Genomic DNA, 14747 nt, shown 5'->3' on the forward strand with positions numbered 1-14747 from the left:
GAGTATCTACTGGGTGTCAGGCTCTGTGCTGGGTTGTTGGAGACAGTGGAGAAATCAGACAAGATTTTTATCTCTGTCTGAAAGGAGAGGCAAGCACTGCTCAACAGGTATGATAGCATATGCACACAGGAGAGCCACATGGAAGCAGGGGAGTAGAAGGTAAGAAAGGGGAAGGTACCAGGTATTTATTTGGTGGTGCAGGGTGGGAATAGGGCCCTGGAGTAAGGAGTGATCAGGAGGGGCTCCCAGGCAGAGGAAACCTCAAAAAGAGAGAATTATCTATATCTGTATAATCTTTATCCATAGAATTGTTACCTCCATTAGATGGATCAGGACACTAAAGAACAGAAAGAGGCAGTTACTTGCCAGAGGACACAGTAAGTGGTAGATACAAGCTCTGTGTGGCCAGAACCACCTGAAAGTTCATGTTCTCAGCCACGGCACTAGAGGGCCACACCATCAAGGATGGCAAAGGTTAAGATCCAGCCAGATGGTGAAAGGGAAATATTGTTGATGGGCCTGTCCTGTATGACCTAGACCCCGTGAAATTGCCTCTGGCATCTGCAACTAGAAGGACACTTGGCAAAACCTACAGTGCTTGATGCTTCAAGACTAGAAGCCACCGGGCATCACTTTGACTCTAGGCATACCAACCTTTGGGGGTTGGTAACCTTCAGACATAGGTACTCTTTAATGATTGACTCACAAAACTCAGGGCCACACCCACTGCGGAGGTTGAAGTCAGATGACACCCAATGGTACTATGTCCTCAGCATGTAGGGTGTGGGGTGAGGCCCTGATAATATGTGGCCAAGGTTCTGATTACCTGGACCACATGAGTGGCTCTACTCTTTCTCTCCCAGCTCCTAGAAAGGGTAAGATCTGGTGGTGATGGTAGGAGTGTGAAACAAGAGTCCCTTGAGAGAAGAGAGGCCCAGGGTCAGAGAACAAAAGTTCTGTGCAAAGCATTTGGTGGTATGCAAAGTCAGGATCTGAACTGACAACTTCAGAGCCTGGCTTTTCCTATTTTAAAAACGAGAAGAAGACTCATTGCTAATTCAGGAGGTAGTAATATGAAAAGTGAATATTGGTTATTAGAATATAATTCCACACACTTGGTAAAGCAATTGTCCAGTGTTAGAATCGCATTAGGTAGGCTATGTCATACAACTTGGAGCTGATACCTGGACGTAATCTTGAACTTCATGCAAACTCTAGAAGCTGCTAGTTAGGATTCAGCCAAAGCACAACAGACAAGGTGTGGCTATCCTCATTCCTTTGTCTTTGTGGAGCTCCAGAATTGTTATTTGAAGTTCTTGAAGAAGTCACTTAGAAGCATACGTTAACAGCATTTCCTGCTTGCTAAGGCATGATGGCACCAGGTAGAGATCATCTTTAAAGGCCATCTGAGAAGCCCAGAAAACAAGGGATGTTTCAGAATGGATAATTTAGGGGTTACTCTACACAGACTTCAAACAAAGTCAGCAGGGTCAGACTGGAGCCAGGGACAGCAACCTAGACAAGAAACAACCCATTCAGCCAATCAGAGGCCTAGCTGAACCAGCATCATGCCAACACCTGTTGAAATGGTTGCGTCTGGTAGCCATCTCCCCAAAAAGCTTGTCAGAGATGGAAACCATCAGGACTGAGAGGTCAGGTCTGGTGAAATCAGCATCAGAATTCTACCAATGAACATGCAATACAACCTTCCCTGGGCTGGTAGAAAAGCCAGTGCCCACCTAAGGGACATTTATACACAAATGGCTGGACAGGCTGGTGCCATGCTGAGGCCTGGCACCAGAATTCCTCCAAGACAGAAGGCGCCAGGCAGATACCTTCTGTCCTACAGCTGTGTTAGCCAGACCACAGTGTGGGGAAAATCAGTACAGCAAATGGCTTACAAACCTTGAGCACAGCTTCTTCTGGCCCTGGCTGTTTGCACCCACATCCCTGGCATGTAGCTATAGGACAAGCAGGACCCTTTCTCAGAATGGAAGTCCCACATTCACACCTGATGGAAGGACCCAACGGAGGAACACTTCCCAGAGCTTATATAAATGAGCAGGAGAGCTGCTCCCTTCTCTGTCCCCAGCAAACTATCTGTGTCTCTCCTCCCCCTCCCTCCCCCTCCAGCAAAGCTTCACTGTTGATTAGTGTTCTGGAAGCTTCCTCCTAGGGTCTGTTTCAGAACTCTGAAGCCATAAGCAGCTTAGGAACTCTGCACACCCGCTCCCACTGTGTTTTGGAGCACTTTCTTTAGGTTCCCTCATGCACCCCCCCAACTCCCCCATGACAACAGGTCCACACCTGAGAAATGCCTACATCCCAGGCTCGCAGCATGTAGCTTGGGGGGGGGGGTTCTGTGGATCTGGGGGGTGAGGCCAGGGAAGAGGGAAAACGTAGATGGGGCCACAAGGGAGTAAAGTAAGAAGTTTGTGGGAGACACAAGGACAGAGAGGGCTGGGACTACACCGAGATGGGTCTTGTTAAATTTTTTCTTTCTTTTCTTTCCAATTAGGAGCCAAGTTCGCACAACCCAGAGAGAAGACTGGAGGGAGTGTGGGGGGGGGGGGGGGGGTAGGCAAGAGTGTGGATCCACTTTGTCATGACGGAATGGTGACTCAGAGACACCGCCAGCCACAGGCCTGGTGTCCAGCCATGAAGGGGGTGGATGGAAGTGTGGGCCTCGGCACTCTGGGAACTTGGGGTTGCGTGTGCGTGGAGGGCAAGTTCGAGCGCGGAGGGCAACTCACGGAGGAGAAGTTGTGCGGGCCGCAGAGCTCGCCGCGGTACTTGCAGGAGAGCAGCATGTCCTCGAGCTGGTGGCCCAGGCGGTCCATGAAGGCAGCGCTGATGCCCTCGAAGTGGCGCGGCGGCAGGAAGAGGCGGAAGTCGGCCAGCTTGCGGAACCACTGGCGACGCGGCTCGTCGCCCCGCAGCAGCTCGCTGACCAGCGGGCGCGCCGTGCGGTTGGGCAGCAGCAGCCCCAGCCAGTGGCCGGCATAGTAGAGGTCCCCCTTGGAGAGGCGCGGGAAGCGCAGCGGGTTGTTGTTGCACACGGTGACGGCGGGGAAGGGCAGCTGGCGGCTCCACTCCCGGTGCACCCGCGTGTGTGACGGGAAGCTGAGCCAGTAGAGCAGGCGGTTCGAGGACCAGGACAACAGCAAGCCGAGGGACGTACAGAAGGCCAGCACCCACAGCGCCCGTCGCTGGAAGGAGCCCCCGGCCGCCGTGCGCCCGGCACACATGTGCCGCAGCCCGTGCAGTTTAGCGCGGCTCAGAGACGGCCGCCCCCTGCGGGCGCCCCCTGACCCTTGCAGAGCCCTCTCGCCACCCCGGCCACCCCCGGGCTGCCCGGCCACCGCCACCGCCGCGGGCTCGGGCTGCTCGCGGGCCATGCGGAAGCGTCCCGGGCCGGTGAGCGCGGCCGCGGGCAGCCCAGCTCCGCCGCTCCGGCTCATTCATTCAGCCCGGGGCTGGCGGCAGCGGCGGCGGCGGACCCGGCCGGGCGGAGCCGCCATGGGAGTCCGCAGCAGCAGTGGAAGCAGCAGCAGCCGCGCGCAGCCCTCGGCAGGGAAGCGTGCGCCCGAAAGGAGCTCCGGTGGCGCGGCATGCCCGCCCGGCGCCGCCGCCGCCGCCGCCGCCTCCGCGGGCGCCCGCCCGGGACTGAGCGCCTCCTCGGCCCGCCGCCCCCCTGCCTCGCCTGGGCCCTCTTAGTCTTCCCGGACGATGCCCGACGCCGGGCACCACCTCTGGATGGACCCCGACTGAGAGCCGCCTTTCCAGTCCCTGGGCGCTGCGCCTGCCTCCCCTCGTCCTGGACCTCGGGGGACCCCGCGATGAGTCCCCCCGGTCCCACCTAGCCCCAGCTTTTACGCTGGTCCTGGGACAGGAACCACCCGGCCACCATGCCTAATTCGGACATTCCTCCAAGGCCCCCAGCAGCCCGGAGCCCGGCGGTGCTGGGACACAGCACGGAAGGCGCCAAGGAACGAGCGCCCCCAGAGGCGCGCGGCGGCGCCTGACTTGGCGGGTGGGGTGGGTGGGTGTGTACTGGGGTGAGTGGTCGCCCCGGCGGTTGCTCCCCCTTTTCCTTTCCCCTCCAGAACCTTTCCTTCTCACTGCTCTTCCCCAGGCTGCGCTCGGCCCAAACGCGCCAAAGGCTTCTCTCCAAGTCCTGCGCCCCAGTCGTGCGCAGCGCCCGCCGCCGCCTGGGCTTGGGGGGCGGGAGGGGTGGGGTGGGGGCGGCGGCTTCTCAAGGCGTCCTGCGGGAAGCTGCTCGCTGCCGGCCCCTGCAAGGCTTCTGGTCAGAGAAACTGTGTCTTCTCCCCCTCGGCTTGGCTCTCCGGGGTGCTTTAAGTCTCCAGAAAAGCCCGATTTCGTTGTCCCTCGTTGCTCCTCTCCCTTGCCCCGGGCGCCACCGGGAGCTGGACACTGCGAGACCGGGGCAACACCTCCCCCGGGGTGATGACTCGCGGCTCGGTGCGCCCTTCTCTCCAAAGTCGGCTGGTGGCGGTAGCGGTGGCACGGTACTGGATGCGCTCTTCTCTCGGCTGCCCGGCCCTCCTCGGGCCCCGGGCGAACTTGGGCAGGGGCCGCGCGAGGAGGCAGTCGCGGCTGGTCTCTGAGCACCTGCTCCTGCGCTCGCTTGGCCCCGCGGCTCGGGGCGGGCGGGGCGGCGGCGGCGGCGGCCAGCGCTGTGCGCTCTTGGAGACGCGGTGCTGACGCGCCAGCCCCGGCTCCTCCTCGCTGCATTTTAATTCCTGGCCACTGTGGCCGCTGCACACCGACCGAGCTAGCTAGCGGGAAGTCTCTCTTTGCTGGAGTTGGCCTGGAGTGGGGGTAGAGGGGCGGGGGGACGGTGGAGGGGCGTGGGTGCACTTGCACAGATGGGCCCGGTTTGTACCGTATTTACCCGAGAGATTCTGAGTATTTGTGTTTACGTGCACGAGCGTGCAGACAAGTGTAAGAGGACGGCCCATGACACGGGTGTGTGCGCGCGAGCATTTGAGCAAGAAGCCAGCCGTGAGAGTGTGTCTGTCACACGCATGGGTAGGATGCAAACTGTGTATGTGCGGATGGACATTTTGGGTAAGTCTTGAATGAATGTGAAAACTTGTGGATGCTCAAGAGTGTCCAAGAAAGGATGTATGTTCTCTGGGTGTGCACATACGTATTGAGTAGGCACGAGGCACCAGTGGGTGTGGTTTCTGGCTGTTACTGGATTTTGTGCTCTGTGAGGCCTCTGGCAGATTGGGTTCAGTGGGACAGCCCTTCCCTCAGCCTCTTAGGGACTTGTCATGTGGGCCCAGTCTCTTTCCCTGAAGATGCCTGCTATGTATACTTTGTATACTATACTGCTATGTATACTGCTATGTATACAATGGGCTGGGTCTTCCATTGGTTAGCTGATAATGTTATTACCCCTCCTGGATGAGTCCCCAGTCTTCGACCTTCCCCCCTCCACTTTTGGAACTTTGGGTTGGTTTTTTAATATTCCATCTTCACTTGCTTAAAGCTTCTTCCTTTCCTCAAGTTCAAACCTTGTGCGTTTCTCCCATGCCTCCTAATCTATCCTTGGAAACCACAAAAAGTAAGTTCCATCATTCTTGGGGACAAGAATCCTTCAGATACTTTGTAGAACTAGAGCCCTTCAGTGCTGAAAGGTGTCTAGTAGACTCCCTACCTAGCAAAGTCCCCAAGCTCGTTTTTGTGTTCCTCAGGTTGAATGTCCCCAGTTCCTATTTGTGAGTTTTACTCCTGGGATGGGTGAACTCAAATCTCTTTCTCTTTTATTTCCCTTCATTTCTCCACTGCCTATGATGTTCTGTGCCTACCTGTCCTTTTAATTCTTTCCCCCTTCTCTTCTTTCCTTCCTTCCTCTCCTTCCCGACCTCATCCAGAAACCTCACAGCCGTCTCTGATATCTTTTTAACTTACGTTGCATGTGGCCTGAGCAAATATCACAATGGAGGTTTCGTGTTGATGGAAAGACACTGAGCAGGACTTTTCCCCTGCGGTCCTCCTCATTGCATGTTTGTGTATCCTTCCCACTCTTCCCCATTGGGCAGGTTACTGCAGTGGCTGCCATGTCATTCCTCCCATTGTGCTTCACCATCTCTCTACAACCCTGCTCTGCTCCATGGTGACCTTGCTCATACTCAGCCTCTCCTGGTTCTCTCTTATTCTGGGCTCTTCCTTACACTGACCATATTTCCCCCCTTTTTCTCACTCTCATTTTCATTAAGTTCAAAATTTTTGGAGACCTCTCTTTTATCCCCCAAACGTCCCAAACTGAAGAGGTCAAGCGAGGTCCCATGACCACCAGAAGAAGGATCACAAACTGGAAAGACCAGGTCTGCAAGGGAGGGGCTGGTCTGTAGTGGATTCACACTATCAGGGGCTGGAAGTGGATTGGCTGTAGTGTTGTAGTTCCTACTGAAGGGAGAATCCTGAGAAGCGGGAGTGGAATACAAAACCAAACATAATGCCTTTATTTCAAGGGAAAAGGTCAGGGCCCAGAGAGAGAAGTGATTTGCTAAAAATCACAGATTGATACAGATAAGTGCAGAACCAGAATTCAGGTCCCAACTTCCAACTCAATCTCTGCTTACCCTATAAGATGATAATAATGATGATCAGAAGAAGGAGGGGGAGGAAGGGGAAGAAGGAGAGGAAGAGGGGAGCAGGAAGAGAGGAAGGAGGAGGAGGAGAAGGAAGAGGAGGAAGATTGCTGGTCCTGGGGCTTCAACTCAGGTCCTGGGCATTTGTCCTTAAGCTTTTTTGTTCAAGGCTCACACTCTACCAATTTAGCTACTGCTCTATTCCTGCCTTTTTCTTTTTGATGCTTAATTGAAGGTAAAAATCTTATAGACTTTTCTGCCCTGGCTACCTTTGAACTGTGATCTTCAGATCTCAGCCTCTCAAGTAGCTAGGATTACAGGTGCAAGCCACAGATGATTTTTTTTAAAATCCATTTTGTTACATCGAAAATGAACTTTACAACTTTGGTGGGAGGGGAGGGGGATTGGGGGGGGGGAGAGGCCAGGGGAGGATGGGAAGGGATGGGAAGGGGAAATAAAGGAGGAGGCTATAATGCTTGATAAGAATTGTACTCATTATCTTGCCCATGTAATTGTAAACCCTCTGTACAGTATTTTCACAATAAAAAAATCCATTTTGATGAGATGAGGATGTAGCTCAGTGATTGAACACTTGCCTACTGTATACTTTTGGTTCCATGCCTAGGGCAGAAAAAAATTTTGTTTATATATCCATATGGCTTATAAAGACAAAGGACTTCCAGTTAAAGCTTCCCCTTCTCCATCCCAGCCACATACATTTTTCCTTGCTGAAGGCAACTGATATGATCAATTACCTGTGAGATATTTTAGAGATGCTTTATGAATATACATATGTGTATGTAGTCTTAATGCTCCCTCTTTGTGTACATTAAAGGCTCCATTCAATGAATACGATTGACTAACATAATGATATTTGATGTTCATCTCATCTTATTTTTTTCTCCTCTCTCCCTCTCTCTGTATTTTCAATGATTTTATGGTTGCCTTCCTCTGGCACCTCATTCCAGCTTCTGTTATTTTCCTCAACTTCTCATTTCACATTATCCTGCTCTCCCATCCAAAAAGGACAGTAGGTTCTATGGCAAGGTGGCACACAGAGATTGCCGTTTTATTATCAGATTTTCCTTAACTCTTTGCTAGATATGTTAATGGAAAAATAAAGCTCTCAGGTGGATAATCTCTAACAACAAGACAGGCAAAGGTATTTGTTTGCCTCTGAAATGCATTATATGATGTGTTTGCATAGAATTTAATTTTCTGGTCGTATTTTTAATTTGCCTAATCAACACACACCTATGCACACACACATGCGCATAATTTAAGAGCCTGAGCATAAAGCTATAGCTGATATAGGGATACATTTCAAGCATACATTGTTTGACTGAGAAAGCTAGTTTAGCATTCAGAAGTTTCTGGAATCAATACACAGTGTATAAAACATTACCATGGAGAGAACCAGAAGGTATCAGGACCAAATATGATCTTAATGAACGTGCAGCTGCAGTTGGGAGAGGAAACTGAGATAGGGTTTGGTGGGAAGTTGAGCTGACGGTGCTGGTGTTGATGGCAACAATGTCAATAATGCTGACGATGAACGTTTGGGACAGGTGACATTGAGCACTATGTATTCTATACTGTGTATGGGGCACAATGAACTAACGGATACTTATCAGCCATGTACAACCATTGGCACTCTTTTATACGTAAAGAAACTGAGGCAGAGAATGGATAAGTATCCAGTTAGAGACTGGGATACAAATCTGAGCATTTGGCTCTAGAGTACAAGGTCTTAATTAAGCTGGTTGTAATTAGCAGAGAGTAATAACTGTGTTGGATGTTTACAGAATCCTGAAGGGTGTCAGGCATCATCCTTGGCCACTGGGAGTAAAACATCTGCTTAGATGTGGTTCCTGCCTTAGATTTTACTCTAGTGGGGGAGATGGTTAAGAATAGTAAATATCATTAGGTGTATTAAATACTATTAAATATTAATGAAATACTAATGAGTAATTTTAATAAATATTGGCTAATGTTCTAGCAGACATGGGTGTGTTGAGAGGGTCCATAGGAGAGGAATCTGAAAGTGATGGCCATACACTGTATCTGTCTGCCTTCATGGCCATTTTCTCACTCTGCCTCATGGAAAATCACATGACTTCCACCCACAGTGGTCCCACTTTGAACCAGAATCAGAGCCAGGCAGAGGCCACCATGGCTTCTTGCTAGGGATGCTCAAACCATCTTTAACAAGATCATCCACATTCACAAAATTCAAACCCTTCTTCAGATGTGTGTGTGTGTGTGTGTGTGTGTGTGTGTGTGTGTGTGTGTGTGCTTTTTTGTTTTTTTTTCTGTTAGTTGTAAGGCTTGAACTCTGGGCCTGGGAGCTGTTCCTGAGCTCTTCAGCTCAAGGCTAGTGCTCTACCCCCTTTTGGTTTTCTGGTGGTTAATTGGAGATTATTCAGCCTCCTGAATAGCTAGGATGGCAGGTGTGAGCCACCGGCACCTAGCTTCTTTTTTGAGTTCTTGATGATGTCTTGCTCCCTTGTGACTTTCTAGTTTCACAGCTCAGGCTAACTCAATGGATCTATGTCTTGCCCCCAACATCTCCTTAACCTTATTTTATTCTGTGTTTCGACTTAAACACCTGCATCTTAATTGTAACTTTGGCCATGGCCATAAAGTTAGCAGAGAAACGGAGCCTTGCATACTTTTCTACTCAATTTGCTGTCTTATACTTATAACAAAACTCTGATTAAAATAGTTAAGCACAATAGCCGTCTCCAGCAGCCACCACCCACTCTCATGATGAAAAGCCCTGCAGTTAAAAGTGGGATTTAATGAAATATAACACCCCTGGCACAATTAGGCATTTTATTCACCATTCTGTGACTGTCCTCTTTTCAATCAGTACAATCTTATCCTGGCTCTCACCTCAGCTTTGGGGAGCACTAACTCATGAGTCCCAAATCCGTTCCTCAGACAGATCCTCTGTGGAGGCTCAGATTTAAGGCCAAGTTGATTTGCCAAAAGCGCCATTCAGGCTACTTTCACTCTTGACTCCAGCTTTCCCTGCATCTCAACTACTAACGGTTTGTTTACTCTCCTTCCCTTCTAAAAGGCCTAGTCAAGCCAATGCCTCAGGGTCCTCTTCTTTTAGTTTATCTTCCCTGTCCACCCACAGGAAGGGCAGAGGGGGAGAGATTTAGTACATTCTTCTGTGGTGGTGTGGAGCTGTGTGGTTATCCACAGAGAAGGAGAAAGGAGAGAAGGGAAGGGGAGGGAAGGGAAGGGAGCTGCAGGGAAGCAGAGGGAAGGAAAATAGCAAGGAGTATCAACCAGGTACCAACCTGCTATGGGGTGCTCTACCTAATGGTGCCTCAAAACTGTCCTCAGGTGGGTAACATGACCTCTGTTTTGCAGACGAAGACATAGAAGCATTATCTTTTCCATTTTGTTCTTAAGCATAGATTAGATGGTGTTGTCCATCATCATATGACAGAAGCGTTCATTAAATACTTACCAGCATCATGCATGGTGTGAAGCCTTATTTTCCAGGTGAAGGAAATGAGGCCTACAGAGGGGAAGCTACTCACCTAGAGCCCCACAGAGTGCCACACAGGCAGTCCAGGCACCATTCCAACCCATATCTGATTCCAACATATGGGTAAGCTCTAGAAAGGCAGAACCCTGGGAGTTTACAAGGAGAATAAACAAAGTGGGAGGCAGCGTAACTAATGTAAGGCTCACAGATACCAGATGTAAGGTTTGCTGAAAGGAGACCGCCACAGGGTTCAGGCAGAAAAGAGTTTATTGTGAGGAGGAGAAGAGAACAAACTGCTGGTCCACATGAGAAGAAGGCCAGTGGAGAAAGAAGAGAAGAAAAAGGAGGAGAGGGAGGGACTTATGGTTGAGTGGGATTCTATAAGGAGAGGCTGGAGGTGTTACCACGGTGGATGCAGAAGTGATCCCAGAGCCCGGGAAACCCCTCACTGTCCCAAAGAGGTGTGACCGGGGCAGTTCAGGAAGTGACCTTGGCAGATGAGGAAGTGACTTCAATGTCTGGGGTCCTTTGCTGACTCATAGTCAGGTGCTTGACAGTCAGGTGATGACTGGTTTCAGGCAGGTGGTTTCTGGTAAGGCTATGTGTTGTCTTTCACAAAGAGGGAGAAGGGAAGGGGCCGTTCTTCTGGACAGACCTAACATCTACAAAATCTCTTTGGTGGAGTGTGTGTGTGTGTGTGTGTGTGTGTGTGTGTATGTGTGTGTGCGTGCGTGCGTAGGAAGTGAAGGCAGAAATAGTTGGAGCCAGAAGCTGGGTTCTCAGGATCTACTATGAGAGTGTAAGCTACATTCTTCCTAGCTGTGGGACTGTCAGAGCAGAGCTCAAACTAAGCAAGCCTATTGTCTAGAAAGAGGTTTAGGGAAATCCACAAGGCTATAAGTGCTAGGAAATTAGAGAAGGTTACACAGCATACTTCCCCTCAACATCCAGATGACATTAAACACTGAGTCACCATGTGTTCACAAGGTGAGAAATCAGCTTCACAAGCCGGGAATGTCAACCTATTCTCTTTAGTTCGTTTTTCTCTTCCTTTCTTCCTTCCCTCTCTCTCTCCCTCCCCCTTCCTTCCTTCCTTCTTTCCTTCCTTCCTTCCTTCCTTCCTTCTTTCTTTCCTTCTTTCTTTCCTTCCTTCCTTCCCTTCTTGCTTTCTCCTTTCTAATCAACATTTCCCCATCCCAGTGGTACTCAGCTTTACTCATTCACTATTTCTCAGCAGCCTACAGCACTAACACAGAACATTAGATGTGAAACAGTTTTCTGAAAATGCTTGAAGTTATAAAGGCAAGCCCACAATTTTGGTGAGTCATAAGAGCCATGAAGCAGCTCAAACCCAGTGAGCTGGCAATTCTATACCCTAGAAGTTTCCCTGAGGAAATAATCCCAGTGCAAAAAATTAAAAAAAGAAGAAGATGTTTACAGTGGGGTTTTCATAATAGAAAATACCAAGGTACATGTTCAACAATAGGGGAGAGTGACCAGGCAGATAATATTGATGTTTATGTCACTGAAAAAATATGCCATACTTATAAAAGAACATGACAAGTATGTCAATGCTTTGCACTTAATATAAAAATTATTATGTAAAAAAGACCCAGGAACAAAGAGCATACCTACCCTTATCACACTGTTTGAAAAGTACTTCTGTGATCAGGAGCAATAGTTAGGAACAATGAGGAGAAGGTTCCTCTGGGAATGTCATTTAGATTCCAGGCAAACAAAACTCAAACAAGTTTGCCATTGATAGTCATTGTGGTTCATGGCACTCTTTGACCTTTCACCCTCCACCTGGAACCCTATTAGTCTCAATCTGTTTTAACCACAAACTCCAATGAGAAGTCCATGACATCTTCACAGATGACTTGACCTCGTGTCCTTGACTCTGATGGATCTCAACCAACACGAAGGGCTGCGCATTTATTTCCTCCAACTTCTAGTATACTTCCATCTTTAGCTATTTGGGGTATTTTGCGGGGGGGGGGGGGGGAAGAGGAGGAGATCTCAGCACTCACAATGTTTGTTCTTTTTTAGAGGCATTGTGGGGAAGCCAGAAAAAAAATACCACGTCAGCAGCCATTGTGGAATGTCACAAAATCCACAGTAATAGTGTTAGATTTAAAGAACAGAGGATGACCATATGGCAGGCACATGCTTCACCTCCTATGATCCCAGTGGTAATCCTAACAAAGTTACTGTTTCTATGTGTATGTCGCAAGATTATGAGCTCCTGAAACATTAAGCGATTTATGTAAGGTCAAAGTCAAGTTTTGCTGATGTCGAATCCTCCCTAAACCCTTTGCGTTTTCTGATGCACTCTCCCCAGCACGTGGATTAAGCAGGAGTGACTCTCTTTTCTTTTCTTGGAGTTACTTCCTCTTGTCTGATGTGCAGGGCTGACAAAGCACTCAATTATTTGTGTTTCATGACTTCATTGAATAGAAATAGTATATATGAAGGAAAGAAAAAGGCTTTGAGATTTAAGAGTACTGATAGCCTGAGTGTATAGTGGAGACCAGACAAAGGAGAAGGAAAAAGAACTGCAGAAAAACAGATAACAGGTCTAAAAGTGGATGTCATCTCATGCTGGGGCAAATTCAACACATTTCAAACAGTCGTGAGTCTTTTAGCTTAAAACAATAGCTGGGACTCACCGTGATGAGCCTGAGCCATTAAGATTACATTGAAGTTCACATACAGAGGAGTTCAGAAGGAGTTTCAGCATTAAGAATGAATTTTTAAAAAGGAAAAAGAAAAAGAACTGAGTGTAGTGGAACACACCTATAATCCCCAGCACTCAGGAGGCTGAAGCAGCAAGATTGTAAGTCTCAAAACCCAACAACAAACAAAAAGAATTAAAACCCAAAGAAAAACAAAAGCCACGAAGCAAACAATGGCAAACAAGAAAAAAGTTGTGGCATGATGAATCTCTTACTCTTGGCACATTATTCAGGAGAAGACTTTTCTTTTGTGACACAGGATCTGAATCACAATGATGTCTTTCTTCTTGCTTTATTGTTTCAGCCATCACTGTGAACCAAAGTTTCTCCATAGTCATAATTTTGATGGCTAAAGAATTATTCAATATGTGGCTTCATGTTCTGAATTGGTTCCCTGGCAGCTTCATGATGGGGTTATACTGTGGGCGGGTAGTGATTCTAGAATAGAAAGTTTCAAGGTATTTAAATGTTTCTCTTTTCTGTTTCTTAACAACAAGGAAAAAACAATGACAGACCAAGTTTTACCACACTTTTTCTTTCCAGGAGGAAATAATAAAAGAGAAACAGAATTCTATTTGAGAAAACAGTTCTGCCATTCCTGTCGCCATCAGAAACATTTTAGGGTTTTGTTCCTTTGGCTGTGGAAGTCTGGTGTAGTAAGTGATGGGAGAATTCTGACTTACAGAGCATGTCGGGAACTCAGAAAATCTCAATGCACACTGAGTGTTGATTAGCTGCCGACATTCCTACTTTCTTTGTACGGTGTTTTGTGGGCTTTTTTGGTCTGTGTTTTCCTTTTCCCATTTTTGTACCCACTCATCAATAAAGGGAAATGTGAAATGCCTACTTTACTTTGTAAAGGGTTGACAATGAAGTCTTCTGAATTCAGAACTAAAATTTTACCCAAGGGAAGAGGCCAGGTGGTCATAAATTCTAAGTATCCTTTTAATCTAGAAACTTTGGAGTGATCCTCAGAGAAGCCCTTACCTATAGCACATTTCACCCTTTGCCAATGGCTACCAACACCATTTCCCGAATCCTTGTCCAGCCTGTGCCGATGATTTGTGCTCACCATTTCTTGGTAGTCAGCAGTGCATAGCTCTTCTGGTCTTACCTAGGCCATCTTCTTCTCCCATGCATTTTTCACCCTTTTGATCATGTAATTACTCCACTTCAAAAGCTTTGATGGCTCCTCATTGCTTATTGAGAGCTTTACAACTGGTCTGCCATGGGATGAAGGGAGTATAGATACAGTTTCTCACAGCTTTGAGGACAACAAGGCAGGCTTGGGACAGCAGGATTGCTTGATTACCCTGAGTAGTATATGCAGCATCTTTATATAAAAGAATGGGATGGGGGTTTAATCAAGTCCTCATGCTTGTTCTACCACTTAAGCCCCCAGTCCTTCCACATACAGGGTCTCAAACTTATCCCAAGTCAGCCTTGAACTAGGAATCTTCTATCCTAGTCCAGCTGGGGGGCATTCTGAGTCACCATGCCCTGTCCTACATCATCTATTTTCTATTTGAAAAAAAAATAAAAGAAATCCAGAAAGTTCTTTTTTTTTTTTTTTGGTTCCGGTCGTGGGGCCTGAACTCTGGGCCTGGTCGCTGTCCCTCAGCTCTTCAGCTCAAGGCTAGCGCTCTACCACTTGAGCCACAGCACCACTTCCGGCTTTTTTTCCTTTTTGCTTATGTGGTGCTGAGGAATCGAACCCAGGGCCTCATGCATGCGAGGCAAGCGTTCTACCACTGAGCCACCTTCCCAGCCCCAGAAATCCAGAAAGTTCTAAGACTGTCTAGCTGATAGTCTTCTCATCTTGCCCCCATCTATCCTACCAGCCTCTCATGCAACTTTCCACCCCATAATCTTTTCCCCAGCTAT

The 14747-nt window shown here is 48.5% G+C and overlaps 1 protein-coding gene across 2 annotated transcripts in view; it reads right to left on the reverse strand.

Moving 5' to 3' along the window:
* Asic2 (acid sensing ion channel subunit 2) overlaps positions 1–14747 on the reverse strand; it is a 1002658-nt gene that overhangs the window by 230278 nt on the left and 757633 nt on the right. The window contains exon 1 of one of the 2 annotated variants that reach the window (XM_042694273.1): positions 2754–3690. The exons of the other annotated variant lie outside the window; for it this stretch is intronic. Coding sequence (XP_042550207.1) covers positions 2754–3461 — 708 coding nt within the window. The 5' untranslated portion in view covers positions 3462–3690. Of the gene's footprint in view, positions 1–2753; positions 3691–14747 lie in introns of those variants that run through there. 2 annotated transcript variants of the gene reach the window in all.

The sequence above is a fragment of the Dipodomys spectabilis genome, unplaced genomic scaffold (assembly GCF_019054845.1).
Source record: "Dipodomys spectabilis isolate Male_0828 unplaced genomic scaffold, ASM1905484v1 ptg000004l, whole genome shotgun sequence".
NCBI lineage: Eukaryota > Metazoa > Chordata > Mammalia > Rodentia > Heteromyidae > Dipodomys > Dipodomys spectabilis.